General features: G+C 45.7%; 1 protein-coding gene across 5 annotated transcripts; it reads left to right on the plus strand.

The window, feature by feature from the left end:
• The first annotated feature begins 661 nt into the window (after positions 1 to 661).
• On the plus strand, positions 662 to 12338 carry B3GNT9 (UDP-GlcNAc:betaGal beta-1,3-N-acetylglucosaminyltransferase 9). 5 transcript variants are annotated; one of them, XM_085589668.1, is made up of 4 exons: positions 740 to 791; positions 1291 to 1361; positions 8136 to 8178; positions 8977 to 12338. In XM_085589668.1, exon 4 carries the CDS (start codon positions 9041 to 9043, stop codon positions 10283 to 10285), a length of 1245 nt encoding a protein of 414 aa, XP_085445794.1. In that variant the 5' UTR covers positions 740 to 791; positions 1291 to 1361; positions 8136 to 8178; positions 8977 to 9040; the 3' UTR covers positions 10286 to 12338. The 5 variants fall into 5 exon arrangements, with proteins under 5 accessions (XP_085445791.1, XP_085445794.1, XP_085445790.1 ...); XM_085589665.1 differs by lacking the exon at positions 8136 to 8178 and having other exon boundaries at positions 662 to 791; XM_021535230.3 differs by lacking the exon at positions 740 to 791 and having other exon boundaries at positions 1202 to 1361.
• Positions 12339 to 15372: the final 3034 nt, after the last annotated feature.

Genomic DNA, 15372 nt, shown 5'->3' on the forward strand with positions numbered 1-15372 from the left:
GTACCCTGGGCTGGCACAGGGAAAGCTGAAGCTAAGAAACATTTATGGCTGAGGTTTCTGATCAGCTGTGCTGGTCAGCAGGACCCACTGTGGCTCAGGCAGCTGCCAGCCATGAAGGAAAGGACTTTCCCAGCCTGCAGCATCTGAGTGCAGGGTCTGAGGGTGGCCCATCAAGAACCCACTCTTCATGAGACTGTGTTCAGTAAAGCACAACTTTCAAGTTGAAATCAAAAATGCATCCAAAAAAGCACAGATGCTTACAAAAAGGAATTTTTATATTATGTTTTTAAAAGAGCTATTTGTGAAAACAGCAGAGTAGATAAAAACCTGCTTTTATGACAAGTAAATGAAAAACTTTGCTCCCTAAAGTGGCCGTGGTCTGGGCACTCTCCAGACACTTGGCCTCTGTAAGAGGAATAAGGGTGATTGTTTGCAATGCAGAGACAAAGAAACAGCCACAGGGATGGGAAGTGCTGTGGCTGTGCTCAGCTGGCAGATCAGTAGTGATGGCACGTTAGATTTGGCTCCAAATAAAACCTGTTTTAAAGTATTTCAAATTAAATGAAAAACAACAAACAAAACCAACCAACCAAACAAACCCGTGGGGTTTGGGGTTTTTTTTTTGTTCCAGGTTTTGGAAAGAACCCTTGACTCTGTGTCTTCAGCCTCTGCACTGCTCAGCTTACACATCCTCCCATCACTTCCCTACTAGGAAGAAAAGAAACAACCCCCAAGTGGATTTAACTTGAGCTGAACCCAACCTCTATTTTTCATTTTGACTCTTTGCAGAGGTAAATACTCACAAGGGAATTAAAAAAAAAAAAAAAAAAAAGACAAAATATAGAAGGAAAATAAAAAGACACTCAGAAAAATTAGTACATTTCCTATTGGAAAAAGTTACGGCGGGGTGGGGGCGGGGGCAGGAAAGCAAAAAGGCAGCCTTTGTGCAGGAGTGGTGCGAGTCCCCAACCTGGCTGCGCGCTCTGCCCCCCGACACCTCCGCCCCGTCCCGGGGCCACCGGCGCTCCCCGGCCCCATCCCGTGCCGGGGCTTGGACGGGACCCGGCTCTGCCCTGCCCGCCGAGCTCCCCTGGCTGCGGGCTGGGGCAGTGCTGGGGGCCGGCCGAGCCCCATCCCGGCCCCATCCCGGCCCCATCCCGGCCCCATCCCGGCCCCATCCCGCTCCCGGCCCGGCCAGCTCCGCTCGCTGCCGGCGGGCACGGCCCCGAGCCGCCAGGGTTTGCTGCTCCGCGGGAAGGCTGAGCAATGTCTCTCGCTAACTACATCCAGATGTGCCTGCTTGGCAGCCCGCTGCACAGACATTACCGAGGGGACGCGGGATCGGCGCTATCAAATGCGGTGTAAGTATCTATTAAGGGTGTTTGATCTCGGTGGGGTGGGGAGAGTTGTGCAGAGAGCAGGGTGGACTGGAGTCTGTCCTTACTGCTTCCCTTTGCTCCCAGCTTTGCTTTTCTTTTCGCCTTGCTGCTGTTGAATGTCGTTACGTGCAGCAGCCTGGACCGTGATGGTTAACACGCAGCAGGGTCGGCTGCAGGCTCTGAACACGCAGGCTCCAGCCCTGAGACATCTGCTTTACACTTTACTTTCCAAAGAACTTTCTTTGAATGTTTAGGTTGTTTTAACAGAAATGTGGGGCTTCTTTAGACAATGCCTGCAGCGCTCTGAGACAGGGTTTCCTCCCATCCACAAACGTGTTCCAGCGGTGGCACATTACATTTACAAGCTAAAAGTAAAAGGACATGAATCTTCCCCGTGTTACACTGTGGTATGCTTTGAGCAGAACATGGGATTTTTCAAGCTCTCTAGCGTCACAAAGATAGAAAGTAATTTAGCCCCTCTGAATCATCAGGCAGTTACTGATGTTTTTTTAATAGCTTTTGGGCAGATTCTGAGAAACTTTTGTGTTGGGTATAATCTTGAAATGAATTAATCTTGAAAGCACATCTACATGTACTCTCTGTCCCATCTCTCATGGATGTAACAATACATCCATGCTACTGCACTGCAGTTGCTTGGGTTTAGGGTGCATTGGGCAAGTTATCTATCAGAAGAGGGTCTGGGAGCTGAAGAGGTGGCAAGCACTGCAGCCTGGGGAGGGCTGGGAAAGGAAGGTGTTTGTTTCAGTTTCTTACTCCTTCACAAACCTGCAAGGCTTTATTCCCCTCCTGGTGCCCAGAAAAATTAATGTTTGAAAGATAGACTGGAGGTTCCTCACCTTGGCCACTCAGGAGGGACCTGTCTCCTCCCCAGAGCACTCAGAGTTGAGCTGCTGAGCCCTTCGCCATTCTGAAAATCAAACTACCAACAGCAAGACTGCATCTGAAGGTAGGACAGTACCTCTGGAGGCTGCTGAACCTGCAGAAGGTCATTGGCCATTACCTTCTCCTACCTTGCAGGCAGCTGAGCACTCGTTAGAGGTGTGGGGCTGTGCTCAGAGGAACTGCAGGTTTCCCAGGATCCTGGGGCCCAGCCCAGGTGCCTGGCAGAGCTCAGCCCAGCCCAGGTGCCTGGCACAGTTCAGCCCAGCCCAGCCCGGGTGCCTGGCACAGTTCAGCCCAGCCCGGGTGCCTGGCACCGCTCAGTGCTGCACGGGCACTGCCCCCACGGCGCGTCCTTCTCCAAGAGGGACGGAGAGCATCATGCACTGCTTAAACAAGCTGCATCTCCCAAACTGTGCCACGTGTGCCCGAGTGACACTGGGCCAGCAGGGCCAGGGGAGCAGGGTGCTGGCAGCCAGCCTTCCCAGGAGCTCAGTCCTGCAGGCAGCTGGTGCTGCCCAGGGTCAGTAGGGCTCCCACGGGACCACAGTCCCCAGCGAGGAGGGACCAGTTCCTCTCTGGGACCCCTGCACATGGAAACCTCAACAGCCTTCACACAGCAGCTCTGCAGTTCCTCTGTGTTTGAGTTTCTGCACTTCAGAGAAGTTTCTGACTGGTGGAAGGTGAAAGGAGGTGACGGCAGCAGCCATTTGCAAGCAGTTATCCAACGTGACTGGCATTGCAAAGGGAAGGTTGGCAGTGCCAACAGAAGAAACTGCAATGAAATGGGACCAGCCAGCTGGGAAGCTGATCAAACTACATATTTGAGGACTGAGGCAGGCAGATAAATAAGGCACCCTGTCCTGTAACAGCATGGATCTCATACATTCATTTGCTCTGGCCTGGAAAAAAAATTTAAAATGCCCTGAAAAGCAGCTCTGACAGGAAAGTTGGAAATTGTCTTTGGAATAGGGCCTGCATTTTTGTTACCTGCTTCCTCAGTATTTGACTCAACAGAGCTTTTGCCTCCAGGTGCTACAGCAAATAACAACAGCAGTGATGCTGCAGTGCTGTGACTGTGGCACTGGCCAGCAGTGTCCGAGCTGTGCCATTGTGGGCAGCTGAACACTGAGCCTCTGCTCCTCTCACTGTGCTCCCTTGGTTCTGGTTCATGAACCCAATTCCTGGAATAGCTCTCATGACACTCAGCTAATTAAATCCTACAGTCTGCTCTCAGTTTGTTTATAGACTTCAGAATTTGTAAGCATCTGAATTAGGATGAGTTTTTATCTGGTAAGGCAGCACAGCGAGTGTTTTGGTTACTTCATTTTTCTAGGGCTTTGCACTTACCAGCATGCAAAGGGGTCTTTGTATTTCAGCCACTTCTGTCTTCTAATCAAGAAGATCAAATAATTCAGCATCACTTTATAATTCTGTAACTCCAAATGAGAGCTCTTCACAAACACCCTGAAATTCAGAGAGGAGTTGTTCAACACCAGGGCCACTTAAAGCAATAACTTTGATGAGGTTATTGACTTTTCCTCGAGTGGGGCAGTAGAAAAACAAAGAAAAATAAACAAACAAACAATCCCCAAACCCATGGAGGAATAAAAGCCATTATATGGCACCCAAACAGGAAGTGGAACGTGGAACACGGCTTCTTCCCCTGCTCCAACACACAGAGCTACTTTTCCCCTTTAAACACTTCAAACCTAGCTTAAATGATTAAACTCAAGTTGTTTCATGCAAGTTTTTGTATGTGGGATAGAACAAACTCCACATAACCTCACATGTGTCAGCACTGGAAGCTGACACAGTTCCCTGTGGGTACCCCAGAGCCCAGATGAAGTTTTGCCAGCACAATATTGAGGACTTGAAACCTTGGCCTTTGCACTTCAGGTTCTTGTAGAAGGGTAGGAGAAAGATGGAGCCTAGTGCAGCTTAAAGAGAGCAAAACATGTGATTCCTCACCCAAAACAACACTTCCCACGTCCCTGTGTTCAGCAAGACATTTAAATTAAAGCAGTGTAGGCACAGTAGTCAAACCCTCTCCCAGCCCTCAGGGGTGCAGGGGATGGGACCAAGGGTGGGAAGATGAAGCCTCCAGGGCTTCAGGCAGTGCAGACTTCTTGGTGTCAGCATCCTGCTCTGGGCGGGAAAGCTCAGCTGCACACCTCTGATTCACACAGCCCCAGCTGCAGCATGGGCAGAGGCTGTGGCATTACAGCTTCTTGAACAGTGTCAGGACTCTCCCTGGGGCAGAGGAACCAGGTGAGGAGGATCCTGGGAGTTTGCTTTCTTCTTGCTGAGGGAATCTGGATGGAAGAATTCCTGTAAACAAGGCAAAGGCAGGAGAAGAACACGTGCACAACCTTTTCCCCTTGCAGGCCAGAGCCCGGGCAGATCTCGGTATCCAGCACTGGCTGCTACAAGATGACTTTGTTCTTGTGGAATGCATTCAGCAAACATGAAATGAAAACAAATATCCCAAACCTGAAGCATTGCTCAAAGTATCCCCACCACCAAGATTGTACAGTCTTCTCTGATGATTACAAAGAAACCTCATCAAACCCATCAGTGCTGGATCCCACAGACTTTCTTTAGCTCGTTTTACAGACAGACAGACAGACAGCCACACCCCACGTGCTGCATGGCCACACCGTGTCCCTCTGCTGCCCAGCCCAAACCTACCAGTGGCAGCTCCAGCGTCAGGAGTGAGGACAGGAGTCAGGAGGGAGCTGGAAGCACTTCCCATGCAGCAGGGAGAAGCTGATTTCAGGCCAACCCACAGCTGTGTCTGGTGGGGATGGATGTGGGCAGCAGAGCTCGTTGCTGATCTTGTGCCCCCGTGCTCAGTGCATCATGTTTTCAGGTTGATTATCTCAGCTGCTTTTCCCAGGGCTGGCTGGATCAAATAACCACTCCTCAAGGCACAAAGCAGCGTGCCAGAATCACCAAGGCTTCGTGACTGAATTTGGGGACAGGCTCCAAAAGACCTTTTCCCACTTTGGCCCTGAGCAGAAGTGCCAAGTGATGGAGGTGTCATGACTGCAGCAAAAAAGATTGCCAGGATGAGCTCAAGGTTTCATATCATTCCATTGGGAATGAAGGGCTAGCAATTTATTATTTTTTATCATCACTTGACTGCTTTTATTGCAGCTGTTCTTGGCCACATTTCAGAATCCTCCTCTCAAATAAATGAAAACCAGGCAGAGGACTGGGCCCTCTCCCCGAGTGTGCAACAGTGCAGGTCAGTCTCCCTGCCTGGATGCTCATCAGGGTGCCATGCCCAGCTCTGGCCATTTCCAGCTTTCCAGCCTTTTGTTGGCTCTTGGGCTCTGCAGGATGTGCCCCCTTGGTTCTTCCAACTAATTCCTTATGTATGGCTTCCCATCTTGCCACCTCATGGATATGGGACCTATCAGCCTCTTCCCACTGCCCAGCTGAGCCCTCTAACATTGCTGGTGCTCAGCCCAGGATGGAACATCCCCAGCCTCCCCCAGGACCCCTGTCCTGGGGAGACAAGCCCCATGATCCCATCCAGACCTCATCAAGCCAGACTCAACACTCCTCGGTATCCATCCCCAGACAGCCAACACAAAGAGGCACAGCTGCCTGTTTTTCCAAGCTTGGAGGACACAAGAGGCAGTGCTGGCAGCCAGGCCATTCCTCAAGGCCCTGAGTGATGCAGCAGTCTGTAAGCCCAGCTCCATTTCACAGGTTGGATGGGGGTTCCCCACAGCAGCAGGGGAAGCAGAGGTGCATCAGCCTCAGACACTCAGGGATGTGCTGTGCTGAGAAACGCTCTGCTGTGCTCTCATCTCTTTCCTTTGGCATCAAATATTTCCTGCTCACTTTGATAGCCCTGTAATTCTTTTCCCCTGGTGTCAAAGTGGATGAATAATCCTTTTGGCTTTAGGACATACCAGAGCATCTGCCAGAATCATCAGTCCCTCTGTATTCGAGAGCAGAACAGCTTTTCCCACACTGACATCCATGGATAGAGCTTACACCACTGTAACAATCAAGGGTATTTTCCTTCCAAAGAAGGAAATACCTAGCAAAGACTGGAAAATCCGTATAATTAGATCAAGGAATCACTTCAAGGGCTGGCAACTTCATTTGTAAATTAGAGGTCTGTATTCAGCACTGAACTGTTTTATTTCAGAGTGGAAATCACTCTTTCGGATACTTTATTTTCAATAAAAGAAAACACAGAGGAAAATCTGGGATATCTGCCCAGGCTTGTAACAATTCAGGGTTTTCCTTGGCTTTTCCAAGGGCACTTATTGCCAGATTCTGAGATGCTGGCAATAAAAAGCTTCAAGCCATGGAAATTACGAGTTTCATGACACACACATTTTATTCCAAACCCTTATCGATAACATTAAACACAGGAAAAATCCAGGACTTTCATCCAGCTCCTTAATTACCATCTGAAGCCTGGCAGCTGAAATAAGATCAAACTTTTGCATAGAAAAGGAAAAAGAAATTTGCTGTGAAGAAGGAGATGGGACTTCAGATGTAAAATGCAAGCCAACATCCTGTACATGTCAGGAGGGATTGTTTCATGAGGCTGAACATGGTTATGAGCCAAGCCACGTGGCAGAAAGAACATAAACAGAAAACAGATCCTGAGTATTCTAAACACTTGAAAAACAATTTACAAGAGATCTGAGAATATTTTTCAATCCTGCTATTAGTATCAAAATTATGCCAGTGAAAGCATCTGCCTAGGAGAGGAGTGAAAGGTAAACAAAAAAGCTAACAAATGAAGAAAAGCCTCTATCAGAGGGCAGTAAAAGGCAAGAAAAAAGGCCTAAGGAAAAAAGCCATGGTCATCAGGACAAGGCCAATGTGACTTTAAATCCACCAGGAATGGAAGGAGCCTTACACCAAGGCATGGATATGTTGTTTTCCAAAATGACAATTTCATAAATAATGGAGACAAAGTGAATGAGGTCAGTAAACATCTTGGAGCTTGGGAAAAAGATATGCAATAGCATATGATGATGATGAAATACTCTATTTCAACAGTACCTTGGAGGTGAAGTTAATCAGTGAGGAAAAAGCACAATATTTAAATTATGATGTTCAAATAATGTGCATCTAAGAATTTTAAAGGGTCTGGCCAAGAAATCAACTGGTATAATACTTTTCTTCCTTTTAAGTCTTGAAATATTGCTTAGATACCACAGGTGCCACTATTTTATTGCTTCATAATTACAGACTTATTAATCTAATTTTGAGTTTGAAAACCTAACATTATGGCTGATACAAAATTGATAGTTAATGAACAATTAGCAAGCGATCCAGTCCAGGACAGTAAAAGGAAATTTGATGGAAATAGATCCTACCAAATTCTTACCAAGCACTTGTACCTTCTTCTGTCACTGTATGTCCTTGTCAAACGTGCCTCTCCAGCTTTTTTATCCCAGAAGTCATCTTTGGAAATGATCTCAGCTAATTCAGGACAGAGAACTGTAATACCTTCATGAGTAGCTTCTCTTAGTACAGCACAGGCAAGAGAGCCACAAATCACACATGAAATGATACATTATTCATGGGTGGATAAAATACTTACGTGCACTTGTGGGGAAATTTGTGGGTGGGGCTCAACTTCCTTCTTGCTGAGGATGGAAGGAATGGTGATGGTCACTCACCTCCTCCTGGAGCAGCTGTGGGGTCCCTCTGTCCAGCTCTGCTGTTGCTGCTGCAGGGAGTGGCTGCACCTGCAGGGTGATGAGAGGACCTGGCCTTGCTGCAGCTCAGACACCTGACCAGCTCTTCCCTGAACTGTGGGTACCTGCTGCTTGCTGCCTTCTTACTGCTCTTTCGTTCTCATTTTGTTTGCAGTTGAAGAACTGATCAAATAAGACAGAAGATCTCCAGGAAAAGTGTAAGTGAAGAAAAGTCCTGTATCTCAAAAGGCAGCTTCATCTATCATACATGAACAAAATTTTCCTAGCACCATGTTCTGTCTTGCTTCTGCATATTGGGATTTATTTCCCCACCTCTCACTTAGGGGTTAGGGTGATTTGGCAGAGGAAAAACACCTATGACCCCTTCTAACCTTATTAATGGAAGTTACTTACAATGGTTTAATATTTTATAAAGAATACTGGCAGGAGAAAGGTCCTGTGTGAATTCTAGATTGTACCCAATGTATTCACTTTGAATACAAATCACAGTTTAACAAAAGCTGGTTCCGTGGGCAGGGAAATACCAGCAACATGCTGCCATGAAGAGTTGGTCTTTCAGCAGTCAGTCTGGGCCTCCCTGGTTTGAGTCAAAAAGTCTAAAAGCAGCAAGTAATGGTTGTGAAGCTAGAAGGGAAAAAACACAATTACTTACGGAGAATGGCATCATTTATCATTTTCCACTTTGCTTTTCCCAATGAAATCTCTGAAATGACAAAACACATTCAGCAGTAAGGGATGGAGGATTTTGGGTTGTGCTTAGAGTGGTTTTCAGGATGATGGATGACTGCTTAACCAAGTCACAGAGCTGGCTGGCCCTGGGATCAGCAGTAAGTTTGCAACCCTCTGTGCCTCTTGACAAGTTCCTCAACATCTCTGTGCTTGTGTGAGTAAAATGTGCTTTGCTGCTGGGTTTTTAAATGATGTTTCAGTTAGTCTTGCCTGCTTGCTTCAGACCTGCCAAATCCTCACTGCTGACACACTGTGTTTATTTACAGATGGCCAGTGGTGCCAGGCAGCTCAAACACAGCTTTTAACAGTCCCAGGAACACTGGAGAGACAATGAGAGTTCGCCTCAAAGGGGATGTGATCTGTACCCTCTTCTTGCTGGTGGCACTTTGTTCTTTGCTCTACTCCCAGCTGGAACATTTAGTCCCAGCAGGAAAGAAGGAGCCAGCACAGAACAAGCCTCGAGTAGCACCAAAAGTATTCTCTGATCTCAGAGCACCTGAGAGGCTGATGCCAGCAGAAGCAACTGCACCCAGACCCCAAGTTACCCCTGTCATGAGACAAACAGAAGTGGCCAAAACCAGGGTCCAAACTACAACTCCACCCCCGCTGACTAATTCTGCCTTCAACTTCAAGCTCTATCTCCTAAACAAGGATAACAGGAACTTCAATCTCCTCATTAATCAGCCCAGGAAATGCCGAAAAACACCGGCAGGTCCCTTTCTGCTCATTGCTATCAAATCGATAGTTGAAGACTTTGACAGGCGTGAGATTGTCCGGAAAACTTGGGGCAGGGAGGGTTTGGTGAATGGGGAGCAGATCCAGCGAGTGTTCCTCCTGGGAACACCAAAGAATAGGACAGTGCTGGCAACATGGGAGACCCTGATGCAGCAGGAGAGTCAGACATACCGGGACATTTTACTCTGGGACTTCATGGACACTTTCTTCAACCTGACCCTGAAGGAGATCCACTTCCTGAGCTGGGCTGCTGAATTCTGCCACAACGTGAAATTTATTTTTAAAGGTGACGCTGATGTTTTCGTCAATGTCGAGAACATTGTTGATTTCCTCAAGAGACACGATCCCACTGAAGATCTCTTTGTTGGGGACATCATCTACAATGCCCGTCCCATCCGTGTCCGGAAGAGCAAATACTACATCCCAGAGACCATGTACGGGCTGAGCGTCTACCCCGCCTACGCCGGAGGAGGAGGGTTCTTGCTGTCCAGCTGCACCATGAGGAAGCTCTCTAGGGCTTGCAGGGAGGTGGAGCTGTTCCCCATTGATGATGTCTTTTTGGGCATGTGCTTACAGAGAATCAACCTCAAGCCCATTTTACACGAAGGATTCAAGACCTTTGGCATTGTTAAGCCTTCTGCTGCCCCACACCTACAGACGTTCGATCCCTGTTTTTACAAAGATCTCATGGTAGTTCATAGCCTGAAGGTTGCTGAGATCTGGCTAATGTGGAACCTGCTCCACAGCCCACGGCTTTCCTGTACTCAGAAGAAGCAGGTGAAGAAGCCTTTCCAATGGAAGAAGAAACCTCAGATAACAACACCAGCATCACCACCCTAATAATGCAGGCAGAGCACAGCACACACAGCAAACCAGCCAAGAAAGGGAGCCTGGAACTGACACAGCCCAACAAACCAACTTTCCAAGTGTTTTTAGCACATCTTACTTACAACATTTGGAGAAGACAACAAACAATTGCATCAATTTGCCCAAATCCTATATTTGCACATACATATTATGTGGGTCCTTCTGTACTAATGAGTCCAAATAATCATAACATATATATTATTTATTATTATTTATTAGAATTATAGTAGTGCTTAGTGGGAGAGTGTGTAAAAGCACATTGAAAAATGCAGTCCTTGGACATTTTCCGGCATGGTTAGAAGTGTGAGAAATGAAAGAAGATATAAGGTAAGAACAGACATCAGGGAGCACAGGGATCATTGTCAACTTGCTCCTTGACGTGGACTCATTGAAAAATGACCAGACAGTAACTAGGGTACAGGAAACTGAGTCCCCTTAGTGTCTGCTCAGATGATATCACTGCTGCCTGGTTGGTTTTCCACAGGCCTTGTAAGAAGAGAACAACAAACAGCTGTTGAAATGGGGTCCTACAGTTGCAGTTCAGGTGGATTACAAGAAATCAAACTGGATGCTGAGGCTGGCATGGCTGGTGGAACAAAGGTAAGTAGATAACTAGAAAGGAGCAGACTTACAAAGGGCCTTTACAGAAAGGACAAGAACTTTGAGTTGATCACTTTGAGTCTTAATTTTTCATCATTCTTCTCAGTTCAAATATCTGCTCTGTTGACATGCTCAAGATTCAGGGGACCAGTGGAGCAGGTTTTGGCACTTCCCTGAGCTCAGGCTTTCTGCACTATGCTGACTGATATTCAGGGAAAATTCAGAAGTCATCAACAGTATCTGATCACTCTCACGATCTGACCCAGATTTTCAGAAGGTTTGTGTCTGGAGAGATCCTCTGGCCTTTGCTTATAAGCATAACCCCACACAGAGCTGCTGCTTGCATCACATCTGGGAGCTGCTTCAAACCAAAGAGTGGACTGGGCTGGTTTCTACAGACCTTGGTCTCTTGCTTAGCACAGTCAGCTGCAGAGGGCAGCCAGGACGTTCATACTGCTGCGGGTGTCATGTGAAGGGAGAGTGTTCAGACAAAAGGACTTCAGAATAAAAGTCCACCTAAATTTAACACAAGAAATCAAAACCACCCAGCAATCTTTCTGTTGGGCTTTCCAAGGTTCAGTCAGGAACTTTGTAAGTATTTTAAGCATCAGACAAGAACAGTGAATTGCTCAGTTTTTCAAAGTATAGTCCAGACTTTGATGCATTTTGTTTTCCCAACAGCAGACTACCTTAGAAGAATATACTTTTATCAGACATCAAAGCAGAAGTGAATTCCTCTAAATCAGGGTTACAAAGCTGTGAAATTCATGGGACAAAGAGCCTTAATTCACCTCTGATACTGTGTTTGTTAATTCTTTTACAAGTTTTTACCCCCTCAACAAAACTCCTGTCCATCAGAGAACCCCTTGGGATGGCACATCCACACAGCTTCAAAGGAAACTATAATCAGTCATAAAAGCCCAAAGTTCCTTTCCCTTGCACAGAGCCTGCAGCACAGCTGCATTTCATATCCGTGGGTAAGCTCCCTCCCTCCCTCCCACCCCACAGCAGCTTGGGCTCAGTACTGGTACTAACAATGCACAGAGAGAGCAGCAGGCTGGGAGTGTCTGTGGCAGACTATGAACAAGAGCTTTACACCTTGGTAATCTTCATCTTGAGTTCAAGCCTCACAGTCATGTATTTCCAAGAAAAGGTCAGCTATATAGAAATGAAAAGATTTCTACATTTGAGATGTTTCCAGGATGCAATCCTGAAATATCAAATGTTCACGTGAGCTTCACAAGGAGCTTTGCAGGGTGTGGAACTAAGCCAAAGCCTCACTGGTAGGACAAAATCACTCCTGCTTCTGTCTGCTAACACGTGTGATACTTGTGTATTTATGAGATTGTACAGAAATGTATTATCTGGGAGTAGTTTACAGTTTGGGAAATTATTTATACCATTATTAAAAGACAGCATGCAGACATGCCTCTAGTTGTCAGAATGAGTTTGTCAAGTGCACCTGCACACATGTCGTTAAGACTAAAATCACAGGGATTTTTCATGAAGACAGTAACACGAAAAATACATTATTCATTATTTTGGATAACTTGGTGTTTCCTTACGCTGGACTTATTTTAATGGCAGTGACAGAAAAATAAACAGAGTTTACCTTGCAATTTCCTATGAGGCAGCTAGTCAGGTTCAGCAGTCCTTATTAAGGTTTTCCTTTTACACATGAAGATGCAGAGTTGGCTCCTCCCTCTGCAATATCTTGAGATCTGTAATCTATCCACAATACAGCATTAATGAGTGCATTTTGTCCCAGACCAAAGTTGTTCAACATCTGTGTTGACACAGTCTGTGCCAGCACATACCCTGATGGCAGAAACAGAGCTAGAGTGAACTGTTTACTCCATTATCTTAGTCTATAGAATAGCTCATTCTCTTATCCAGTGAATACCAGAGTCTCTCTTGATGAAAGATCCATTTGGTTTTGTTCTCCAGCCTCTGCTGTACATAAGTAGCCAGATTTGGTCACTACAATGAGCAGAGCTGGCTTGAATCTCACATTCAGCACCTCCAAGTGCATCTCTGGACACACAAACTGGTAGGGAATGCCAAGATCCGTCATTTGGTCAAGCCATTGCAGACAGACATAACAAAAAAGGAAGCCAAAGAGGACTCTGAAGCAATTCAGTATTAAAATCTTGTGTTTCCTGTCTGCATCTTAATTATTCATCTTTCTGCAGCAGGTTTCCAGAAGCAAACCTCAGCTGCAAACTCAAACAGTACAAAATAATCAAACGGCTCAGAGAACCTTCACTAAATATCAGCACTGAGAACATTCCCTGGGGAGTGCTGAAAGACCATCAGATCAGAGAGAAAAAGAAGTCTATCCCAAAGCCCAGCATGAAAAACTGCTGATCTCCTGAGCTGTACCTCTTCCAGCTGGACTTGCAAGTCTCAGCAGCTCAGAAAATCAGCCCACCACATTTCCTAATGATGCTACTAACTGCAGTGGCAGTTTTAAAAACCAGTAAAACTTTTAAATACAATTTTTCATTGCTTTTATGATCAGTAAGAAAACCATACTGAGGAATGAGAGGGGAAAGCAAAGAGGAACGTAAAACCAAAGGAGGAGCAGAACTGAGTCCCTCCAGGAGTGGCAAACAGCTCCCCCACCATTCCTGGCCAGCCCAATGCTTTCTCCAAACCATTCAGACTCAGCTCAGGGATCTTCTCTCTCCCCCTCCCTTTCCCAGCCCATCTGTTGACAATCCATGAGCTAAAACCTTGGAAAAAACCTAACACAGGTTTGCAGTGATAGCCTTGTCCCAGGGTGGGAATCAAGGTGTGACAATAAGACAACTGGTGTCTACAGCCAGAGAAGCAGAAAAGGGTGAAATAATCTCTGTAACCTCCCTACCTGTGGATGCAGAAGAGCTTACCCAGCAAGGGACAGGGTAAATTCAGAATTTCAGGGCTGCAGTTTTTCTGAGATGAGCAGAAGGGAAAAGGGAATACAGCAAATCAGGCTGGTTTGATTATTTAGTTGATTAGATTGCACATTGCATAATCATGCAGGGTTTTTTCTGATTGGTATTTAAACAAAATGCCTCTCTGAAGTATAATAATAAGAGAATGAAACTTATGCACTCAGTGGAATATATATATATATATATATATATATATATATATATATATATATATAGTGTAGGTGTAAAGCATTAAGGCACTTAAAACCAGCTTCCAGAATTGGAATATGCAGTACTTCAAAATAACTAAAGGAGTGAAATTTAAAGAGAAATTCATTAATGTATGAAAAAGATTACATGAAACCATTACAGCCAGTCCAGAACAAAAGTTGCTGTAATAATGGTCTCTTACACCAGAATGAGCGCCCTACTCTGCAAACTCCAGCTTACCTTTCCTCCTGTTTCAAGCACTCATGTTTTCCAGATGATGAGGATAAATTATTCCACCTGCTGGAAAAACAGCCATCCCCACATCCACCACAAGAGCTTGGGATGCAAGCTTTGGCAGATAAACATTTTAACAGTATCTTTACTAGTCACAGTACAAATTCACATAGGCAAAGAATATGGTATTTAAGTTGCACCTTAAGTACTTATTTGAGCTCCCAAGTAACACATACACTCCCCCCAAAAAAATCCTTCACGAGCTCTGCTTCATTGAGCCTGTTTTCAATGCTTAACAGTTTTATCTCCAGTAAGCTCCATCTTTCATTTCCCCTTGTTTTACTTCAGCCTTATCCTCTCTCTGAAACAACCTGGTTCATGCTTCACATGAAAAGAACCACCAGAAGTAACCAGGATTTTAACTGCACAGACACACAGTGAGGTATTTCCTTGGCTCCATGTGCTGTGGCAGATTGTGGCTGACAGAGGCAGGCAGAGGGGAGGGGGCTTTGCACTGGTGTAATCAAGGTTTAAAAAAAAGGTGTTTATCAAGCAAAAGGTGACACAGAACTATCTTAACTAGCATAGAATAATGTTTCTTGCATCGTAACATCAAAAAATATCCTGAACACAACCAGCCTATGTGAAATTGTGCCAAATCAGACAACTTGGTCTTTGCCCAAATACTCTGGAGAAAGCAGGAAGAGAGGGTTTGGATGTAACATTTCTTTCAAAGTAAGAGCCACACTGACTCACACAGATTTACTTTCAATGTACATTTTGAGCCACCAAACACAAAAACATAATAGAAGTTCTGGCTTAGAGTAGTTAAGTGACTAACAGGTTCTAACAGCAGGTAGAAAGTCAGTGTGAAGGGGGCAGCAACACCCACGATTTCCCTCTGGAAAACAGCAGCTGGCCCCTAATCTCCAGCCAGCCCCAAAGCAATGATGAATCACCATCTACTTGTAGAGCTGAAAGATTTTGTTTTAAACAGGTTGGATGGGAGCTCTGGAATTTGAATGATCATGATCACATGAATCAGTTCTCACACACCATATGATTAGTCTTTCAGTAAAAAAAAAATCTGTTTAGAAT

This window comes from Lonchura striata, chromosome 11 (genome assembly GCF_050655825.1).
Source record: "Lonchura striata isolate lonStrDom1 chromosome 11, ASM5065582v1, whole genome shotgun sequence".
Classification (NCBI taxonomy): Eukaryota; Metazoa; Chordata; class Aves; order Passeriformes; family Estrildidae; genus Lonchura; species Lonchura striata.

Coding starts and splice junctions, on each gene's coding strand:
- B3GNT9 (XM_085589664.1), top strand. CDS start 1,267: ATGTCTCTCGCTAACTACATCCAGATGTGCCTGCTTGGCAGCCCGCTG. Junction 1,362..8,976: donor TCGGCGCTATCAAATGCGGT/GTAAGTATCTAT, acceptor GTTTATTTACAG/ATGGCCAGTGGTGCCAGGCA.